Source organism: Phalaenopsis equestris, unplaced genomic scaffold (assembly GCF_001263595.1).
Source record: "Phalaenopsis equestris unplaced genomic scaffold, ASM126359v1 Scaffold000002, whole genome shotgun sequence".
In the NCBI taxonomy this organism is placed as follows: domain Eukaryota; kingdom Viridiplantae; phylum Streptophyta; class Magnoliopsida; order Asparagales; family Orchidaceae; genus Phalaenopsis; species Phalaenopsis equestris.
Window position 1 is genome coordinate 38428609 of NW_018164444.1, and position 21669 is coordinate 38450277.

General features: G+C 34.6%; 2 protein-coding genes across 2 annotated transcripts in view; one reads left to right on the plus strand and one right to left on the minus strand.

Moving 5' to 3' along the window:
- Positions 1-5684, minus strand: part of LOC110038582 (mechanosensitive ion channel protein 6-like) — a 9490-nt gene extending 3806 nt beyond the window's left edge. The window contains exon 1 of the mRNA XM_020743461.1: positions 3421-5684. Coding sequence (XP_020599120.1) covers positions 3421-5321 — 1901 coding nt within the window. The 5' untranslated portion in view covers positions 5322-5684. The remainder of the gene's footprint in view (positions 1-3420) is intronic.
- A 5006-nt stretch (positions 5685-10690) lies between these two features.
- On the plus strand, positions 10691-20329 carry LOC110030266 (DDB1- and CUL4-associated factor 8-like). The gene is made up of 5 exons (XM_020732901.1): positions 10691-11113; positions 17367-17618; positions 17734-17877; positions 18252-18968; positions 19891-20329. Exons 1-5 carry the CDS (start codon positions 10997-10999, stop codon positions 20161-20163), a joined length of 1503 nt encoding a protein of 500 aa, XP_020588560.1. The 5' UTR covers positions 10691-10996; the 3' UTR covers positions 20164-20329.
- Positions 20330-21669: the final 1340 nt, after the last annotated feature.

Below are 21669 nucleotides of genomic sequence, written 5' to 3' on the forward strand. Positions count from 1 at the left end.
GGGGGGGGTTGGGGCGTTGTGTTTTTTATTGTGCACAACATTCAGAAAGCTGCGCCGCCGCACCTAGATTCAAATCCGAGAGCACGACACTCCAGCGCCCGGAGAGGAGTGCCACAACACCAAGTCAAAAGTTTAAGAACATGAGAGCTTAACACAAGCCGCCGCACCTAGATTCAAATCCGAGAGCACGACATTCCAGCGCCCGGAGAGGAGTGCCACAACACCAAGTTAAAGTTTAAGAACATGAGAGCTTAACACAATAGCATTCTTATATAATAAATGCATCACTCTTGCCCCCACTTTACTATATCATCCATCTTTTACCAATCCCAACTCTAAATAGCCTTCTTCCACACTTCCTAACTGAAAAAAGTTTAATAACAATAATTTAACTAATTATATAATTTATTCTATTAATAATAATAACAGCTCTTGCCCCCACTTTACTATATCATCCATCTTTTATCAATCCCAATTTTAAATAGCCTTCTTCCACACTTCCTAATAGAAAAAAATTTAATAACAATAATTTAACAAATTATATAATTTATTCTATTAATAATAATATCATTAACAAATTTCTTATAAATTTCTCAAATTTATCTTCTTCCTTACTCATATGTTTTAATTTCTTGTGTGAAATCAATAATTTTTTACTTTAAGACTGAAGTTCCTTGATTTAATTTTCTAAAACAAATCAATAAACACTAACTTTAATACATAATCCATAAAACTTGATATTAAATAGATAATACTTGAATAAAATAAATTTCAAATCTCACCTTAATAAGCCTCGGTTGACTACCTTAACCCGACGTGCACAAGTCATACACTCTTCCTTCCTTCGATCTCAACTCAACCCATCACACTACACGCGAGGTCGTCTTCCTTCCTCCTTCCTCTTTGCACCAAAGCCGCTAGACTAGGGTTTCGTTGCTGCCGACTCTCCACTTCACGCACAAAGTCGTGCCCTCACCTTATCTTCTCTTCTCTTCTCATCCTTCGACTGAGATTCGACGCGAAAGTGAAGTCACACAGTTTCGTTGCTGCCGACTCTCCACTTCACGCACAAAATCGTGCCCTCACCTTCTCTTCTCTTTTCATCCTTCGACTGAGATTCGACACGAAAGTGAAGTCACACGAGAGGCTCCTCCTTGATGCCACGGTTCTTCCTCTTTCCTCGGCTAGGGTTTCCTCCTTAGAATGCACTAGAGTCAAAGTCTTCCACGCATGTAAGTGATGATTTCTTCCCTTCCTTTCTATTGATCGGCTAGGCTTTTCTTCTCACAGTCTCCCACTCTCGATCCCTCCGCTCTCTATCTCTCTCTCTCTCTCTACCTCGATTCTTCCACGATTCTAAAACGTGCCTCCTAAAGTGAAATTATCAAAACGGTTATTCGATCCCACCAATTCGATTCTTTTTATTAAAATTTCAGTTATTACATATTACTATGACGAGACAACCCCCAACTCCGAGGAACTAATGTGGGGCATCTGCGGACGCAAGATCGCAGCAGGGAGCCGCGCTTCCTGCGATTGCGGCAGAACAAAACCAAACCAGTTCGGTCCAACATTTGAGGGGTCGGCCAATCCTCCAAGGCTTCGAAATGTAGGACAATTGGAGTGGAACCCACTCCTAGTTATCTTAGAATTATGTATTTGCTTTTGTGGTGTTTAGGATTTAAATTTTGATGTGTTTTGTCTCGGAACAACCGTCAACATCTCTTTTCCATCTGTCGTTAGTATCTTAGGGTTTCAAGTGGTGTTTCAACTGTATCTTGGTCTCCAAGTGGTGTTTATCATCCCTACACCCTTCCCCATCCTTTTCTGCATCAATTCACTTTACCCTCACCACTTTTCCCTTCCTTCTGCCACCCAAAAAACAATAAACCTGCTGCTTTCCCCTGTTTTCCTTGTGGCCATTCTGAACAACACCTCCAAAGCTTTTCTTGTAGCTCGCCACCTCCCCCTTTGTTTTCGTTGAGTTCCCTTATCGTTGCCACCCCTTTCCAGCTTACTAGACAACCCCTTGCCATTCTCCCGAATGTCCAAATCCCTAGTCGTCACTACCTCCATCTTAGAATCAACCTTAGTTTGGGTTTCATGTTGTTGTCTTCTTGCAATTCCAAATTTTCACTGTTGTTTTTTGTAATTTCATAATTGAATTCAGTAATGATATTTACTTTCTCCTCATATGTTTGTTAAAATTCGACATAAAAAACTCTCAAAATTTTATATACATGATGGGAGGCATGCAAAAACAAACCTCTGAGAGGCATTCCAAAATAGGCATAAATAAAAAATGGTGGGAAAAAATTAGGGGCCAGCAATCCAATATGAATGAATACAGATTGCAATCCAAGAGTCATAGAAAAACAGATTTAACGGTACAAACCCTTGATCCATGTGCCTTAAGCTCACTACTATGATTGGTGTAGCATAATTTCAACAGATGCTTATGCCACTAAAATGTCATAAAAACATATGAAAATGCTTTTATTGTTATTTGCACTTTCCATTATTTGCTCTACCACAAAAGGGGCATTCATGTTAGATCTTCATATCATAAAAACAAATTGATTCTCTATATTCACTATTAATATGCCTAAATTGTTTGGCGCATCGAGTTCTTTTTGCCTTAGCTACTCCATATAACTTGTTATCACCTCATAAACACCTTAGTTGTTCTTAAATCATAAAATATTATTACTTGCCTTTGCTTCCGAACCCTTTTTGCAAAATTATTTACCATCTTATGATCAGTTATATATTTCAATATTATTTCAAATTTATTCCATTTTGAAATCAAATATATATTTTCTTTGCAATTGTCCATACATCCACCTTGCATCATCAAGTCTTTGAAGTCGTGCATGATCAATATTTACACTTTTAGAACTTCAAAGATAATATTTTGATTGAAAATGTGTATTCCCATTGCTTTGAACTCTTTTGCATTAAGTTTTAAAGTAATTTTGTATGCATTAAGTTTTAAAGCAATTTTGTATGCATGTATATATACATACATACATATATATTATTTAAGAATTAAGAATATATCTAACTCCTCCAATAAATAATAATTGTTAACAAGCACGGAACGTTCATAAATTCTAAATTCCTTATCAGCACTCCTATTCTTAACCTATAAATGTTTCTGCCAACAGGAGCCATGAAAATTCCATATGATAAATTGACTACTAATCAGCAGTTTTCTCAACTGAAAAAAATCTGCTTTACAAAATGCGCAGTTATCTTAGCAAATAAGACACCATCCCATACCACAACGTGCCACCGCATGAATGCAAAGAGAAGCCGGGCATGAATTTGCAGATAGATTAACAAGAATTTGACTTATGTTGAAGTAAATATGCCCTTGTTATTTAAGTATAATATGAAGAAAAAATGGGCATGGCTTACTTGGCTCCAGGCTTGGCAACATTATTGAATATCTTCCTTGCGGCTATCTTTGCCTCATTCTCACTCTTGATCTGGATAGTTGACTCGTCCTCCTCCATTCCCTGTGGCAACTGTTCATCAAGCGTCGTTAATGTGCCGAGCCTAACAATTCTCATCAGCCTCTTCATGTTCCACGCTGATATATTCTTTTGATTGAACTTATGCAACTGTTCAACGGTGATCCCTCCTTTCTGCTGTAGAAGCTGCCTGCTAAAATCTTTCCTGGAGGAGGAGCCAGAAAGCTTAGTACTCTTTCCAATCTGGGAACTCTTCACTCCCGTCCCTCCATGGCCAATTCCACCACTTCCACCTATTACCCTCCCATTTTTGCATGATCTGGTTACCTCCCTGAGGTCATTGGGTATGGTAGCACCAGCATTCTGCAGCTTCTGCATCTCAGTCATCATCCGGTCCTCCTCCTCCATGTTGTGCTGAATTTCAAGAAGAGGCGGACCTGAGAGAGTCTCTATAATATACTGATTAAACAGAGCTTCTTGAATCCGATCAAAATAAGTGCTCACGTGGAAGGACGAAGCTAAAACCTTGACTAGAAGAGTCTTGATGAGGCGCAAAACAGTGGCGACAATAAGGCAAAAGAGGATCTTAGTTATATACGAAAGCACCTTGGTCTCTCCCACCACCTTTTTGTCGAATAGAAAGTGCCAAGCGAGGAGAACCAGACCAAACCAGATGCAATTTTGAACCGCCCTGCGCACGCCGTACACGAAGTAGAGAAAGCGCTTTCGGAGAAAAAAATTGCGCTCGAGGAAAAAAACAATGATGCGGACGAGCCATCCAGAGAGAAGGCGGCCGGACATGAGAACAAGGACGAGCAACTCCCATTTCCAGAGATGAAGCCCCCAAACGGTCTGACGCGCAAGCTTGGGCATGGCTAGGCTGCAAATTAGAGCGCCGAGAACAAGAAAAAGACCGATCAGCTCGAGGATGGCCCATTTGCTGATCTTGGTGCCCTTGAACTCCTCCGGAAGATCTCCAAAGGGGTCATCCTCATCCTCTTCGGTAACCCGAGACATGCCGAGCAGCCCCGACCGTTGGGGGATTTGCCCAGACCTGTTTGGCATTCGCATGGATTTCTTCTCATCTGAACCAACGCCGACGGTGGTGGACGGTGGAGGATCCATAAGCCTAGACCTCGTTTTGGCCCGCAGTAAAGGTCTGTTCCGGCCAAATGACGAGTTGGAGGTGCATCGCAGGACCTCAGTACCGGTATCGCCTTCCTTCGAGTGGAGGCTGGCGGTCGCCGAAGTCCGGCGAAGTTCCAGCACTTCGACGCGGCCATCGGAGTCATCATCGTCATCGGACTCCACATGCGAGTTACGGGATGGCGGATTGTTGAAGACGTCGGGTAAGGATACGCGCTGCTCCTTGGATGAAGGAGACGTAGAACTTGTCGTCGGCTTCTTGAGCTCCTCCATCTCGATATCCATGTCCAGCGCCATCTCGGCACCGGCTACCTTCTGCTTCTGCAGAAACGAACTAATCAGCCGCGACGGAGGATCCTCGTTGCTCTCCTCCATGTCCTTCTTCGTTGGACTCTGGAATGAAAATACCAACCCATCCCCTCCATCACCGCCACCGCCATTGCCAAGATGCCCTTCTTTCCAGAAATCATAGCTAGATTCTCTCCACACCTTGCTTTTATTAACTTCAGGAGTGATGCCGAAGGGGTTTCCGTTCTTCATTTGGATGTCGCCTTCGACCCGGACGACGACGTCCCGGCGATCAACGGATTCTTCGAGCGGATCGCAGGCCAGAATCGGGCGTTGGTCCTCAGACTGGTTCCAGACAGAGGATATCTTATAAGAATTGTGCGATTTGAATGATTTCCGGAGAACATTCATGATATCTTTAGCTCAATGCTGCTTGCTGCAATATCACAAAATCCGCCGCTACGATTTCGGAGAAAGACGAGGATCAAGGTGAGAAGGATTATTTTTTTACACTCTTTGCAGGTTCGCATACACGTGTTGGGAAGAAACTAGGGTTACAGTCTTGCTCAGCAGCTCGGGGAGCTGGAAACCAGGGATTGAAGGCGAAGATGGCGGAGAGAAGAGAAGGAAAGAGGAGGGAACAAATACTATACGTAAGACACGTGTCTTGTATCAAAACATGTTCTGGAAGCTGTTTCCTGTTTCTCAAATCTTGTTGATTGGAGTTGTTTATGCGACGATTCGGTGAGCTTGTGAAATTGCCGTTAAAGATGCGTGCCGCGTGTAAACTGTTTAAGTATTTATTCAAAAAAATTATATATATACTTATTTGAAGCAGAATAGAATACATAATTAGAGAATCAATTTTATAGTTATGTTTATGCATTTATTAAAATATTTAAATTGTGTATATTATTATTAATTCCTATATTTCTCATTTAGAGTTATTTTTGCTCTAACCAAATCAGATCAAATCGATCAATCTAACTGCGAATTGATCGTTAGCCTAGTCCGAATCATGTAAAAAATTATTCTGTTATGAATCGCCCGGAAATTGTAGTGTCTATGGTTTGACATAGAGGCCGGCAAATCGGTAGAACTACAGATCAGTCACACGCTACAAATTCTACAAAATCCTAAGCGGTGTGAGGGCACCGCATCGCGGCGTAGAAGCTTCTGCATATGCTCGTGCAGCGGAGCTTTACATTCTTTAGATCCAGACCGACGTGATTCTTAACTACTATTAGTTTATTCTATTTTTATGTTTATCATTATTACATCATTATTTTAATATTTAAGATCATATTCAATTAATGTTTATATTTATTACATCATTTTGTTACATTTTGATTAAACTAATGAACATTGAACATTTCTTTTTTCTGATTTGATTTCCGATCCGATTTCAAAACCTAGATACTGAATAATTCATTCACACCCAACAATTTTTGTTTCATCATAACTTAGATGCATATAAATTGTTTTAATTCCCATGACTATTTAAAAATTATCTTAATAATATGAAATACACTTGATCAAGTATCACAAATTTGATCTTTCTATAGGTCTATTAATGATCAATAATAGAGCAAAAAGTATTCATATTCATCTAGGTTGATCAAATTGTTATGAGAACATAAATCAATTGGAATAAGCTCCTAAATGTGAGTACAAAGATTGGCCTTCTATGAGGGATGATCTTACAGTCTCTGCAATATAGCATTCATACTAGCAATTGATGAAATGGTGCGCCAACAACTTAGTTAGACCATTCAATCCATCATTTCACTGTTGTAATATGTCATTGGATATAATTTTCAAATTAGGGGATGTGTTATCTGTTGAAAAAGTAATGCAGTGTAATATGAATATAATACATGAGCAATATATTGCATTTAAAATATTTTGAAGTTGTTTGTTTTGGTGTAATATAAATTAACTATTTCATTTTCTTTTATTTGGTACGAAGTCAAATAAAAATAATATATATTTAAAATAATGTGTACGCCGGAGGTAGCGATAGTAATCGACAGAATTAGGCTGCAATGAGGCCAACAAAAGCTGTTGGCGGGTGGCAGACCATAGTGGTCGATGACTGCAAAAGGTCGGGGACTGGCTATGGCGAGAGGCGGTTGGCAGCAGCGGCAAGCAGGCGAAGAGTAGGGAGCGGCGGGCGATGAGCCCACCCCCCGGCCGCTACTAATTGGGTGGCAGGCGACGATGATACGTCGGCGTTAGTGACTTGTAAGGCGGTGAATAACACTTTACATTAAGCTGTGTGCTTTAAATACAGCCAAATCGACCAAATTCCAAATTCAGAAAAAATAAAAGAAGTGCTTAATTATAAATACAAAATTGTTTTACATTGAATTGCATTTAGTTCCATACAAACAACTGAATTTCCAAATTTTCTGTATTTGGAATGCAGTACACCAGTAATGATGTCCTCCAAACATCCCCTAATTCTTTTTGCATGGTATCTCGATAGTGATACTTTATGCTTTTAAACATGGATTTATTTTGTAAAATGACAGAAAGCAACGATTTATTGCAATCATAAAAAAAATGGTTCAAAAACTAAAGCTGCAATCAATTTCTTCCATTTTAAAATATTCAATGGATTTGGTACAATTAATGGCACACAAATTTTCATAAGAAAAACACTATTATAATAACAAAATATCTCACTTCTTCCATTCTTTTGATTAAGGGTCCATTTGGGGCAGCTTATAAGTGCAGATGGCGTTTTCAAAAAGCCGTCGTACTGTTTGGTTCGCGCGTTTCATCAGCTTATCCGAAAGTGTGTTTGGGTTTTTACACGAAACGCAGGCCGCGGGTTGACCCCTGCGGCCGGGCCTCCCGTGCGGCCGGGCCTCGTTTCAGGATAAGCGGCTTATCCTGAAACGCACAAGCTACCCTAAACGGACCCTAAGAGGTAATTGTATATAGTTTTATTTGTCTTGCTCCATCTCCTTCATTTATGTTATTAATGTGGCAACCCATTCACCTTCTTCACATGATGTTTAACGGAATATTATATGTTTAAGTTGCAATAATTACTTTATGTTATTATTTATTGTTCGGATTAAGAAAAAGAGATTCTACATTGAATACAAAATATGGGCTTATATATATGTTTTTATATAAATAATTTTAGGAGTTTAGCGCTAATTATGATATAAATATTATCATTTTTTTTCAGGAAAAGATAATGACTTAAAAATCATATATAATTATGCATAATTATACATGATGTAATCACATATAGATGATTACATGGAGGTACATATTTATAGTCCATCATAGCCACTAACATAAGTATAACTATATTAAAAGCTTAACGAAAAGATGACATTTCCTTTATGGTTGTCATGTCAATGTAGCTTTGACAATTAGATGATACCAATTTAATTTGCTAATATACACACATTAGTGCTCTTTTTTCCCTTTTTAATTATTATCCCCCTTTTATTATTTGTGTTGCGTGCACCGATGTTTTAATAGTTGATTCTTTAATATATAAGAGGTATTTTCTCGATTTAAACTTTCAAATCTAATAATTATAACTTTTTAACTGCAAGTTCTAATATGGTGTTTAGTTGAACTTTCGTCATAATTTTCAGTAATGACCTTTATTATGTTAATTTTCAATAAAACTTTAGCCCAAGTTCAATAAAACTTATTTTCACATAAAGATTAGCTAGTTCTGCCTAATGATAACAATAATAAAATGTTTGGCATGATCCAAAAGTAAAATATTAGAGGGCTATTTTGTATATCCAGGTACAAAACTCTAGAGTTCACCATAATTTTATGAGTTCAACAAAACATTGAGGTCGTTGAAAAACATTCTAATACAAGAAAATTCTTGCTCAGTTGAAAGGCTTTCATATTATTAAACAAATAATAAAAAAAATGCTAATAAGATTCATGCAAACAAGGGTGAATTGCTTTTAAAGTCATGAAAACTCCAATGACATTAAAGTCCTATATCATTAAAATTTGATCTGTTCTCTATTACGGACAATTCATATTACAAGTTTCGCAAGAGTAACAGACCCAAAGAGGGCTTTAATATAGAATGAAATCCACATATAAGGGATCATAAGCAAGGAAAAACAATATTAAATTTGCTCTTTATTAAATACTTAATTGCATTCCACTCTTATCAATAAATCATGTTACATTCAACTTGACATATCAAATTAAATGTATAATTCAAATATTTTCATTAGACCCATTATAAGAAAAAGGACAAAAGGTCCACAATAAAAACCCAATTTTAAGGGATTCACAAGACCCATTATTTAAATTATTTGAATATAGTTATATATACTTATTTTGCATTTTGTTAAATCTTTGGAAACATGTACAGATGGCCATCTTGACAATGGAGTATGAAAAACAAAATGTATCTAACAAAATCTTTAAAATCATACATTCATTAAGTGGCAATCCCCTCCATTTTTTCTCATTAATTTTTTCTTCAAATTTGGAAGCTTAAGCATCATATGCTTCTTATAAATTAAAGTTGATATATTAAAAAAAATTAGTATCGAGTCAAATATTTTTAGTGAATAATTGCTTTTCTCTTTTTTTCATGACTTGGTGATTTATTTTAATTAATTAATTATATTTTAAATTTTTTTACTTAATTAGTAATTTCAATATATATATTTTTCTTTGATGTGGTCTAATTATCATTTTTTTTAATTTAAATATTATAATTTCTCAAAAAATATTCCCAGAGCATCATAACATCTTTCTCCACAATTTAAGTCTTTTCTAAGATAACTTATAACCCACTAATTTCTTAAATTAGTTAATTGAGATTACCTTTTTCTTAATTACCTATGATAAATAAATTCCAAAAACTGCATTTAAGATAAAATTAATTGGGCATTATATGATGTATTAAACCAAGACCTTGGCCAAAGAATGGTGGTTATGAATCCTAACTCATACTTGAATTAAAATAAAGGTGATGTTCAAAATTAATTACTTTAATAGACATGTAATTATTAACATTAAATTAAGTTTGTCTTCTAATAATTTAATATTTGAATACTTCCAAATAACTAATTATCAGGATTAATCAAATTATTAACAATTAGCAATTGTCTAATACATTTGTTATTGTATTTAATGTTGACTTTAGTAGAAAGAGTTGAGTTATTTGATACAAAACTTTCCTTACAATGTGTTAATAGATGATCGAAATCCATTTATTTATTTTAAGATCAAAAGATCTAACTCCGACCAAAAGAAATACTTTCTCACATCTTTCTTAGGTCTTTAATCATCTTAAAAACATATATCGTACCATCAACAATATCATAATGATTTATGCAATTATATTAATTAACATGCAAAAAAAAAAGTTAGAAAACAATAATAATTAATTAATATAATTGTGCCATAATTAAAGTAAATCATACACCATCCCACAAGTTTGATGCTATGCCACCATTCATTAATTTCCTAATATTATAAAAATTTAAAAAAAAAAAAATTTTTTGAGAAAAGAAAGAAAATAAATCTAAATTTAAAATAAAGATTAATTTTTAGTTTAAATTTTTATATAACTTTTAAATAAATTTAATAATTTTTATTTTCATCCTCAGAATATTATATTAAAATATATCCTTACTTTTATAATATCATAAGCCACTAAATAAAAATAAAATTATTTCTTTCTTAAAAAAAACATAATTTTTTTTAACAAAATTGATCAGAAATAAAATCGAGATAATTATAATAATCTCACACGATACCACGTCTCAGGATTGGCGTTTTTCGCTGCGTGTGCTCAGCCGAATCGCCGTGCGAAATAATGGGTGGGTATGGAAGGCCGCCATTGTTTCTAGCAGCTTCAAAAAGCTTTCTTTGATCTGATTCCGAGTTATAATCCTCTTCGAATCCTGTCTTCCACCTTCGCCAATCGCCGCCGATCGATCTAACCTGCTGCCGTGTCTCCATGAAAGCTTTGCGGCCGCGGGTTGAGAGTTAGGTGGGTTTAGAAGTAGGATATACCTTTTTCTCTTCTTGGAACTTTGTGGATAAGTTCGCGGGGGAGAAGCGAAGAAATGAGGAGGAATTTGAAGAGAGGGAGAAGTATCGGCTGTGGCGTCGTCGATGTTTTGGAGCGTGAAGCCGGGAATTTATGTCCGAGAAGCTTTGCTAGGCTTTTTGGGGCTTCTGAGGTTTGATTCCCAGAGTTTTTATCTGCTTGATTAATTTTTTATTTAGATTTTACGATCGATTATGAAGATGACTCCATAATTCTATGCTCTCCTAGAAATCTTGATTCCAAACGACGGTGCTTTGTAATTTTTTTAATTTTCTTCCGGTTTGTAATCGGTTTGGGGATCTGATTGCTCCACTTCCCGAAATTTTGCTCATGTTGTACCATAATTTGCCTTTAGATGGTTGTGGACGGGGCCTTTCATATGATTTATTTTATTTTATTTTTAATGTTTTTCTCGTGCTGTGGGTGCTTCTGATCGATACAGAAACGAAAGTTTTCTTCATTGGCTTTGGCGGTTCATAACTCCACACATTTATCATTTATACCTGTTGTTTGAATCAATTACTTTATGTTAAAACATTGCATATTGTAATTTATGTCAATGGCATTTGTTTTTGTTCTTCCTAGTATGCACGTATTGGGAATTGGTTCCAGATGTATTGGACCTTTCATCTTCTTTTCATGCACCTGAAGTCCCAATCCGAGCTTTTTCCTGCCTGTATTTATGAATTTTGGTCTGTGAATACTAGCATATGGATACGTAGCATTTGATTTTTTTTTTTTTTTTTTTAATTGAGCCACGACTCTAGTACCACCCAAAAGCCCCAATCCACACTTATCTATCCATAGTCCAATTGTCTGCAATGATAGATAAACAACAACAACAACAACAACAAAGCCTTAGTCCCACTACGTGGGGTTGTCTACATGAATGCTTTTTCTGCATTGCATCCTATTTGGTGTCATATTTTCATTTAGTTTAAATAAATTAAGATCATTTTTTATACAATAAGCCCAAGACTTCCTAGGTCTACCTTTGTCCTTCTTAACATAAGTCGAATCTAAAACATCTACTCTACTAATCAGATCATCAGATGGTCGACGTTTAATGTGACTAAATCATCTAAGACTGCTCTCTCTAATTTTGTCTGTCACTGGAGCTACACCAACCCTATCACGGATATATTCATTTAATATTTTGTCTCTAAATGCAAAGCCAATCATCCACCCAATCATTCTCATCTCGGTAACACTAGTTTACCATTATGCTTCTCTTTTAAAGGCCAACATTCATATCATCAGATGGTCCATGTTTAATGTGACCAAATCATCTAAGACTACTATCTCAAATTTTGTCTGTCACTAGTGCTACACCAACCCTATCACGGATATATTCATTTCATATTTTGTCTTTAAATGTAAAGCCACTCATACACCCAATCATTCTCATCTCGGTAACACTTAACTTACCATTATGCTTCTCTTTTAAAGGCCAACATTCAAGGCCAACATTCAACAAAAGGCCAACATTCAACACCATAGAGCATTGCAGGTCGCACCACCATCTTATAAAATTTTCCTTTCAGTCAAACTGTGATTTTTTTTTTCTGTCATTAAAATTCAAAATACATGATGTCAATAAATATTTTTAGCACATTATAATCTTTTCTTATTAACCTTTCGTTTGTGGATAAAATGCTATATCTTATTTAACCCGGTGCTCAAACTTTCATAAACACTTCTTCACTCTCTAGAAATAAATCTGAAAATTTTATCTATATAATTACTTTTGATATGCTATGTATTTTGATAATTTTTTTCACATGTATTATTGCTATTTTTTAATGCAACCTGTCTACTTAATAGGCAAAAAGGGAGCGGTCTTAGTCAATCTATTAATTATCAGCTAAAAACAACCACTTCCTCGTTTAAATTTAGAAAATCCTATCATAAAATCCATTGTAATTTCTCCTCACTTTCACTATGACATTGGTAATAGCTGCAACTGTTCACTTGATCTGAAATATTCGACTTTTGAAAATCTGACAAATTTCAGACTTGCATGTAAATTTAGCATCCATCCATATATTTCACCACTAAAACACTAATTTCAAATATTTATGAATCTTAATGCTTTCTGTATGAATGGTATCCTTACAGAGGAGCTGCTTACAAAATATATGGGTCAATTATACTAGATATCCATAGACATAGCTTATTCTAAATAACGCCTTGTTCAGTAATGATAATTTTTTTTTTAATCTGATTCAACTTGCTCAATTAATTTTTGATATTCACTGTTAGTTTTTTGAGCTTCTTTATTTTTTCTCCTTTATAGTTTGCTTTACAGTCATTTGATATAATACTTTTTTTCTTTTTAATTGGTTCTTAGGTCTATATTGTATCAAATCATTTGCCTCTTCACCAAAAAATATTTTTTTAGACTATTTTAAATCAAATTTGAGAAGCTTAAGCATCTATAACTTCATTAACAAAAATTAACTTATAGCAATTACACTATAACTAATAATATTCACCTCAATAATTTTAGCTTTCAAATATCTCTCTACTATTTTTCATTCCACATATTTGTTTTTTTATTATTCAAACATGTAATAACTTATAGCTTTTGGCATTAACTTTTCCTTTTTTGTCCCTTTTCATAGAAACATGCTTTTTTATTTTTCTTCTCATAATTATTTTTATTATTTCTCTAGCCTTCTTGTTCAAAGTCCCCACTCTACATTCCATGAAGTAATCTACGCTTCCTTGTATGTGAAGTCAAGCCCTAATCACATTTTATTACAATTGGGATAAAGTTTTGCCTATTGTTTGCAATCGACATTATAACCAATCTTTGCTTACATTTGCACCACAAATGGGCCATATTGGAATGCATTACTTACAGGCAACATCTTAGCAAATCTCCTATGTTTCTTACTATCAGGCTTCGTCATAACTACACTTTAAAATACAATTTTTGAGGGAAATACCAGTAGTAATAGTGGATTGCTATTTAGTAAAGTATTGGTAAGGATTTTGTTACTATGATTAGTTTTTGTGCTCATCCCATTTGAGCTAGAAGAAAACTTGAAAATCCAATTAGTTTAATAAATAGATGAACTAATGTTATCCTTGCTTGATTAGGAGGGGATTTGGTGGTGTTAACATAAATGGATATGTAGATTTTAGAAGAGTGGGTTATGAGAAGTTCATTTGGATAAAAGCATTTGTCTTTGTAAAATAATGAGCAATTTTTTATGTGCTTTAAGAATAATATAAGAGCATTCGTGGAAATTATTTTCTTAATGGAAGAATCATCTTGATTAGTGTTATTCAAAGAATATGTTTGGAACAAAGCTAAGAGATCTGCTATCCATGTACATCACTTGCCTTTGAAGTGTAAAGTTTGTAGCAAAGCATGTGTCGCATTGCTTCGCCATGTTGTGTGGTAGCATTGTTTGTTCTACTTCTACTTAGAGCAAAATCTTGGTTTATATTTCATGGTTCGGTTCAGTATCTCTCACAATAACTCGCCATAGTTGTTTGCTTTTCCCTGCTATTTTCATGGTTATTGAGTGATTGGCCATTAGTTCTCAGCTCTATTTTGCTGGGGCTGATCATTACGTGATGGTTTTCTCTTCAAGCCCATTCCCTCACTGGTTCGTATACACTTATTACTAGCTCTTATTGGTTCTTGTAGCTTCTAACTTATAAGGTTCTTCTTGGGAATTTTTTTCATTGCATCATTTTTCCACTCTCTCTCTCGCCTTAGTCCCTAGTTGGTCACTCGTACTCATAAATATATTCTTGATTTTGGATATTCTTACAACACTTCATTATTTATATTATTTATATCCTTAATTTTTTTTGCTTTAGAATAGCTTAAATGTCACAATTTTTTGCTTCTCTTCATTAGTCTTTGGTTCTTATCTTTCTTTTGCTGGGGCTAATTATTACTTGTTCTTCTCTTCACGCACACTCCTCTACTAGTTCTTTGTGGTGCTTGTAGCTTCTAATTTATAAGATTATTCTTGAGTATATTTTCAATGAATCATCTTTACACTCTCTCGTTTAATTCTCTAGTTGGTCATTTTAGTTCATAATTATATTCTTGATTTTCAAGTATTTTTACATTACTTCATTATTTATATATTTTATATACATACTATATGCATATATCACAAGCAAATAATTAAGGTTCTAGTTGGTAAAAGCGTCGCATCATTTTATGCTTTGGGCATTTAAGCGAAGGAGCTCTTGCTTGTTGCATTGCACATAGTACTTTGAAAGCACTAATCTTAGTGAAATGATGCTTGATTTCACATTTAGTATATGTAAAGCCCAAGAGGGCAAGTGATTTGTACTTTCATAAGAGAAGATTCTTTTATGAATGAATACACTTAATAAAGCAAATTTTAATTATCTATTAACTATATGTTAATACCCAAAAGGGCAAGTGATGTTGAATTCAAACATGATAGGTAATGGTATACCTAAACAAGATGGATGATGATAATATTGGATACTGAGAGCATCAATATATCTCAATACATGCGGGAGGAAAAAATTATGATTTGAGAATTGAGAACTTAAAAGGATAATATCAAGGGTAAGTGATTCAGATGGATATCTGTATTCTCTGTTTTGTTTATTGGGCTACCTGTAAAATATAGGGGGCCAAGGCTAGGTTCACCTAAACTTGCTGTCCGGTTTAAGCTTGTTCAACATGTTGGTTATATTATCTTATACGTGAATAATTCAGACGGCTGCTCACAAAAATTTATGATCATTACTAGACGCTCTTATGTATTGTGGATTTCTTCACTCCTCAATATCAAGAGCTAACTAAATCATAATCTGCTGAGATTTTTTTTTATTATAGGCTTCTAGCAATTGGCTATCTTTTCAATACCCTACAGGAAATTCTTACCTGAACTGAACTTCATTGAACCATTTGTTTGCTCCATTTGTAACAAGCTCGGTGAACTTTCATTTTGTTACAAATTTAATACTCTTAAACAAACTATTACTATTAGTATTTATTCATAGTGAGGTCTATTTTATAGCGTTAGTGTTTTGGCATCCTATGACAAATTCCTGGAAACTTACGTTCATGCCATATTTTATTTAATTTTGATTCTCACATTCAGCGAGATTCAATGTTTTGGAAGTCATGTTTTCTTAATGATCGTGCTTATTGCAATGGAAGTTTCATTTGTTTGGTCTGCAAATCATGCGATTTAGCTATGTTATGAATGCAAACTCTTGTGCTTGTCATTTCTATACTCTAGTTGATCATTTATCCCTTTTTGTGAACTCCTTTGCTATAATTTAGGAAGTATATTTGCTTGGTTATCATGCTTATTATACAACTCTGCGTATCATGTCTATAGTATGTTTGCGCAATTATTTCTCTCATGAATTCTTCTTTTAGTTGTATGAAGTAAGATGATAAAAGAGATTCATATTCTCATTTACATTTCACTTGTTTAAATTGCTATACATGTTAGTTATTATTTAATGGCAGGTTCAGTTCCAAGATTTGTTTTTTATAATGGGAATATACTATCTATCACCATTTTTGAATTTTTTGTGACGCTACATATACTATAGCACGTTACTACTATAGCCATTTAAGATTGCCCGTGCTCATCACCATTCTCTTTCGTGTCCTGTTCCAACACATGCTATCAATCATGCTTTCACATATCACCATGTGCTCAGTGTTTTTGCAGAATTGTGCTTAGAAATTAAGTAACAATAGAGAAATCAATATCTCTAACCTTTTTGTTTGCTAAATTGACCCCAATGGTTTTTCTGTCAATAAAGTTTAACTAGAAGGGGAACATGTTATTTTTAAGTCCTATGAAACAGTTATATTATTCCGGCTAACCACCTGCATCTGAATAATAGCGGCTTGGTAGAAAAATTTTGTTAAAGCTTACATCTTGGTATAATTCAGAAATTAATGTTTAATACATAAGTTGGTTCATGCTAGAATGAACAATTCTAATCTTTTCAATCTATATAAATTTTTGGGCTCTTGGTGCTTTGCATTTTACACTCTAGAGGATAGTGTGGACATACTTATATTTTTTTTCGCTTTCGAATGATTTCCAAAAACAATAAATATTTGCTAGGGGACATTGGCTTGATTTTATCTATTTTAGTAAGAACCATTCTCGCATCTGCTATTTAGCTTCTTATCTCTGATTTTTTTTCCCAGTTTTAATTTCAACATATAGGTAGATTTATCTAGTTTTTTTAAATCCACCAACAAATTTACCACATTTGCTACTAAAATCAACATATTTTAGTTGGCAAGCCACAAGCAATTTGGATAATATCCAACCTTTAACTCTTTGAGCTATCTAAAGTCCTTTTATATTCACTACTATGAGCTTGCCCAACTTTTATTCCTGCAGGACCTCGTCCGCAGACTCACCGTTTGTAAAAAACTAGACAAACACCGGGGCTGCGTTAACACATTAAGTTTCAACTCCTATGGCGACATTCTTGTGTCAGGTTCTGATGATAGAATGATAATATTGTGGCATTGGGATTCTGGGAATGTAAAATTATCATTTCACTCTGGCCATAGTAACAATGTTTTTCAAGCAAAATTTATGCCTTTCACTGATGATCGGATCATTGTTTCATGCGCCGCTGATGGGGAGGTATATAATTATCAATTTTCATGCCAATAATCACAAGCACGGCTAAGGTCTTAATTAATCTTCCTAATGATATACTTTGAATAGATAAGGAGAACTTATTTTATTATTCTTTTAGGTGAGACATACGCAGATAGCAGATGGCGGAAAGGTAGCCACGACGTTGTTAGGACAGCACGAAGGTAGGGCTCATAGGCTGGCCATTGAGCCCGGAAGCTCACATATTTTTTATAGTTGTGGTGAAGACGGTCTTGTTCAGCATGTGAGTAGTTCAATCAAACAAACAAGCAAACAAACAAACAAATAGGCAACAAATATTTACATACATACCACACGATTCTTCTATATTTACATATCTAATGCTCAAAGTTTGTTATTTGCAAAACCTGAGTGTCATAAATCTATGCATGAAAAGGTGTATTTCACTTTTAAAAAAGATATTGATGGTGGTATTTTTGATATGATGTTAAAGATTTGAGTTGTGCCCATGTAAATATGAATGTTTAGGTGTTAGATACATAAATACATAAGACTTGAGTGGTATGTATTTAATTGCCCCAAACAACAGACAATATTCTCCATTTACATTTTATCCATCTCCGCTAGTCGATCCTGATTTACTCTCCTTTTTGTCAGTTTGATTTGAGAACAAAATCCCCGACGAAGCTCTTCATTTGCAATTCTTTTCAAGATAAATCTGATTACACTCACATTGTTAGTCTAAATGCCATCACAATAGATCCACGGAATCCCAACATTTTCGCAATAGCAGGATCTGATGAATTCGCCAGGATATATGACATTCGCAAGAACAATTGGGACGGTTCAAAAAACTGTGAACCCACAGACTGCTTCTGCCCTCCTCATCTGATTGGTGATGTCCGTATTGGGATCACAGGTTTGGCTTTCTCAGATCAGAACGAGCTGCTTGCATCGTATAATGATGAGCTAATCTATCTCTTCTCAAAGAATGATGGGCTTGGTTCCAATCCAATCGTCAGGGATGGTGGTGGTGGATCCAGTTCAGCTTTATCATCATCTTCTTCAGATTCCAATGGAATGTCTGATTTACAGGTTTACAAGGGACACCGGAACTGTGACACGGTGAAAGGTGTGAGCTTTTTTGGCCCACACTGTGAATATGTTGTTAGTGGGTCGGATTGTGGTCGGATTTTTATTTGGAGGAAACGAGATGGCGAACTCTTACGTGTGATGGAAGGTGATGCAGATATTGTTAATTGTATCGAGCCGCACCCTTCTGCTCCGCTGTTTGCAAGTAGTGGAATTGAGAATGACATTAAGATTTGGACACCTACTGCTACTGAGTTAGCACCACCTGTGAAAATGGACGAGGTGTGCTTTTCTATAAACGTCTCACGTTGCTATGTTATCCAACATAAACTTTGTTTTATGCCATGTGTAGATTAAATGCTAACTTTGCTGTCTTCATATTACTAAATCGCTTGAAGAAAGGAACAAAGAATAATGTTAACTCAATCAAGAAGAATGAGATTTTGTCAATTGAAAACCTGAAGATGTATATGGCAGAGAAAATCAAACAAATTATTTGTAGTGACATTCCTAGCAAAAGTTCCAGCAGCAAAACTTTAGATCATCGCTTATGCGATGAAAGTCAATAGATAATTGTGATTATTGTCTAAAATTGAAAAGTTAGGATCATAGATTGGTAGAATCACTTTGCACATTTTTCTCAGGATTATAGATATCGATATACTTATGATTTTACTTAGCACTTGTAATATTTTGATTTATAGGTTTTGTAATATTTCAATTTGTGAAAGTGATGATTTCCTTATTTTCAAAACTATCCATTTCTGTGTGCAATTTAAATCTTATGTTTCACTTATGTTGGTAGATATAGATATAGATAATGAGATGTTTGATTGCATTCTTAGCATTCATCACGCATTTTGATGTAGAGGTTTTTTAATGTTGCTTTTGCTCTAGAAGTGATTTATTTATTTTAAAAACTATACATTTAAGCGTGATTTTCAAATTTCATGTAAAAGCCCTCCCCAACTCCCCCTCCATAAAATAATAATAGAAAAAGGAATGTCTCTTCAAGTTATATAACCATCTTCATATTTATTCGAAGGAAGATTTACTTGCATGGTACTCAATTCTTCTGTATTTACATATCTAACACCTAAACTTCAATTTTTACACCACCTTTCCTATGCATTCCACGTTTTACAAGTTAAAATGGCATTATTTTTTCTGCATTCTGATACAGTATTACTTGATTTTGCTACAGATTAAACAGCCCAAGAGAAGGAACAGGCTCTGCCGCGTCGGCCTCCCTATAGATTTAATATCACAGATCATAGCTCTCCGGCATTCTGCATCAGCTGACGGCGGTGAAAGTTTGGTGGTTAACGGCGACCTGTTTGACCTTTTGATGCGAGCGAGGGGTGGTGATGATTCAGCAGATGACGGCGATGGCGACGGCTCCGGCGAAAACGACGGCGGTGATGGCGAAGACGACGGCGAGCAAGCCGAGAATCCCAATGATTGCTCGGTCAGTTGATATGGTTTGTTCTCATCAGAACTCTTAAGAAATTATTTCCCTCCCAGAAATGATTTTGTAAATATATAAATATATATATATATATATATATATTTGTTTGAATTCAACTTGGCGGCATTTCATAAAATACTTTATATTCGTGGTATCTCCTTGCCCGAAATATTAACATGTAGTTATTGTTTTCATTTTTATCTTGCTGCGGAAAATGTGATTTGTTATCTATTTTTTATTGGTAATCTTATTTGTAGTTTGGGGCTTGTTTTGTTCGTGATATTCTTTACATAGTTCTATTAAGATTTGATTTGTTAATTGGTTAAGTTAAGATTGTGGTTATATGGAGGGTCATGGTCATAGTTTTAGTTAATCTCGGGGGTTTAAAAAGTTTGATGTAATGTTGATTAATTTTAGTATGATGTATTGAGAAATTATAAAGTTATTATAGTATTGATATATTCTCAAAAATTTATTTTAATAATGCAAGAATGTTTCAGATTCAAATTCAAGATTATTAGAATCTTGATTCTACAAAACCGCCCATAAGAGCTACTATTAACCATCGATCTTTTAGCCGTATTCTCAAAAGAACTATATCTACAGCCGTGGCAATGGTGGCATGATTTGGTAATGCCCCAATTTGTCCACTATTAGTAGATAAAATAATCTCTTTCACTTCAAAATCCCAAATCATTCGATTTGGAGTAAGTACACGAAAATTTAAGGTCATTTATTCAATTTGTTTTCCTCTTCTAAGTTCATAGCTTTTGTGGTAGCTTCACCGATGTTACCCACCAAATAAAAGGCCTGCTCGTGAAGATAGTAAGGTTATAGTTGAACTGACGGTCGGAAAAAGACGAACTTAATGAAGTTAAAATTGGATCATTTTAAATTTAGCAAAATAATGATAAGTACTCTAAACTTAGGTTTTTTTTTTCTTAAATAAAATAATATTTAGTAAGTCACATGCATCTTGCAGCATAAAACAAGTTAGCTATGCCCAATGACATATCAACAATCAAGCTAAACAAAATTCCAAGAATTATGGAGTTGCATTCATTTCCTCCACAAATCACTTCCTCACAAAAAATGAGACAACAATATTTAAATTTCTCTCATATTAATTAGAAGGGGCAATTAGACACATGCCAATGTAAATTTTTATATTTACAAAACTAGTACCATCTTCCATTGGTTTTTCAAATTCACATACAAATGTCAAAATTTACAATATAACTAAGACCAAATTTCCTCTATCATTGAAGATTTTTTTTTTTTTTGGTTTAAAAAAGTCATTTTATTTAAGTTTATAAATATGCATTAATAATAAAAAAATTGCATTTATGAATTGAGGTTTTTACATATATACCACATAGTTCTTAAGTATTTATTTATATAACACAACAAAAATTCATATTTGTATTCATAATACTTAAATCTATTGTTACATAAAACAATATTAATTTTACTAACTTTATAAAACGGAATAAATTTTGATTTTCATTATATATA

Excerpts from the sequence above, each read along its gene's own strand:
- LOC110030266 (XM_020732901.1), top strand. The coding sequence starts at position 10,997 with ATGAGGAGGAATTTGAAGAGAGGGAGAAGTATCGGCTGTGGCGTCGTC. Across the intron at positions 11,114-17,366 it reads GGCTTTTTGGGGCTTCTGAG|GACCTCGTCCGCAGACTCAC; the intron begins GTTTGATTCCCA and ends TTATTCCTGCAG. Across the intron at positions 17,619-17,733 it reads CATGCGCCGCTGATGGGGAG|GTGAGACATACGCAGATAGC; the intron begins GTATATAATTAT and ends TTATTCTTTTAG.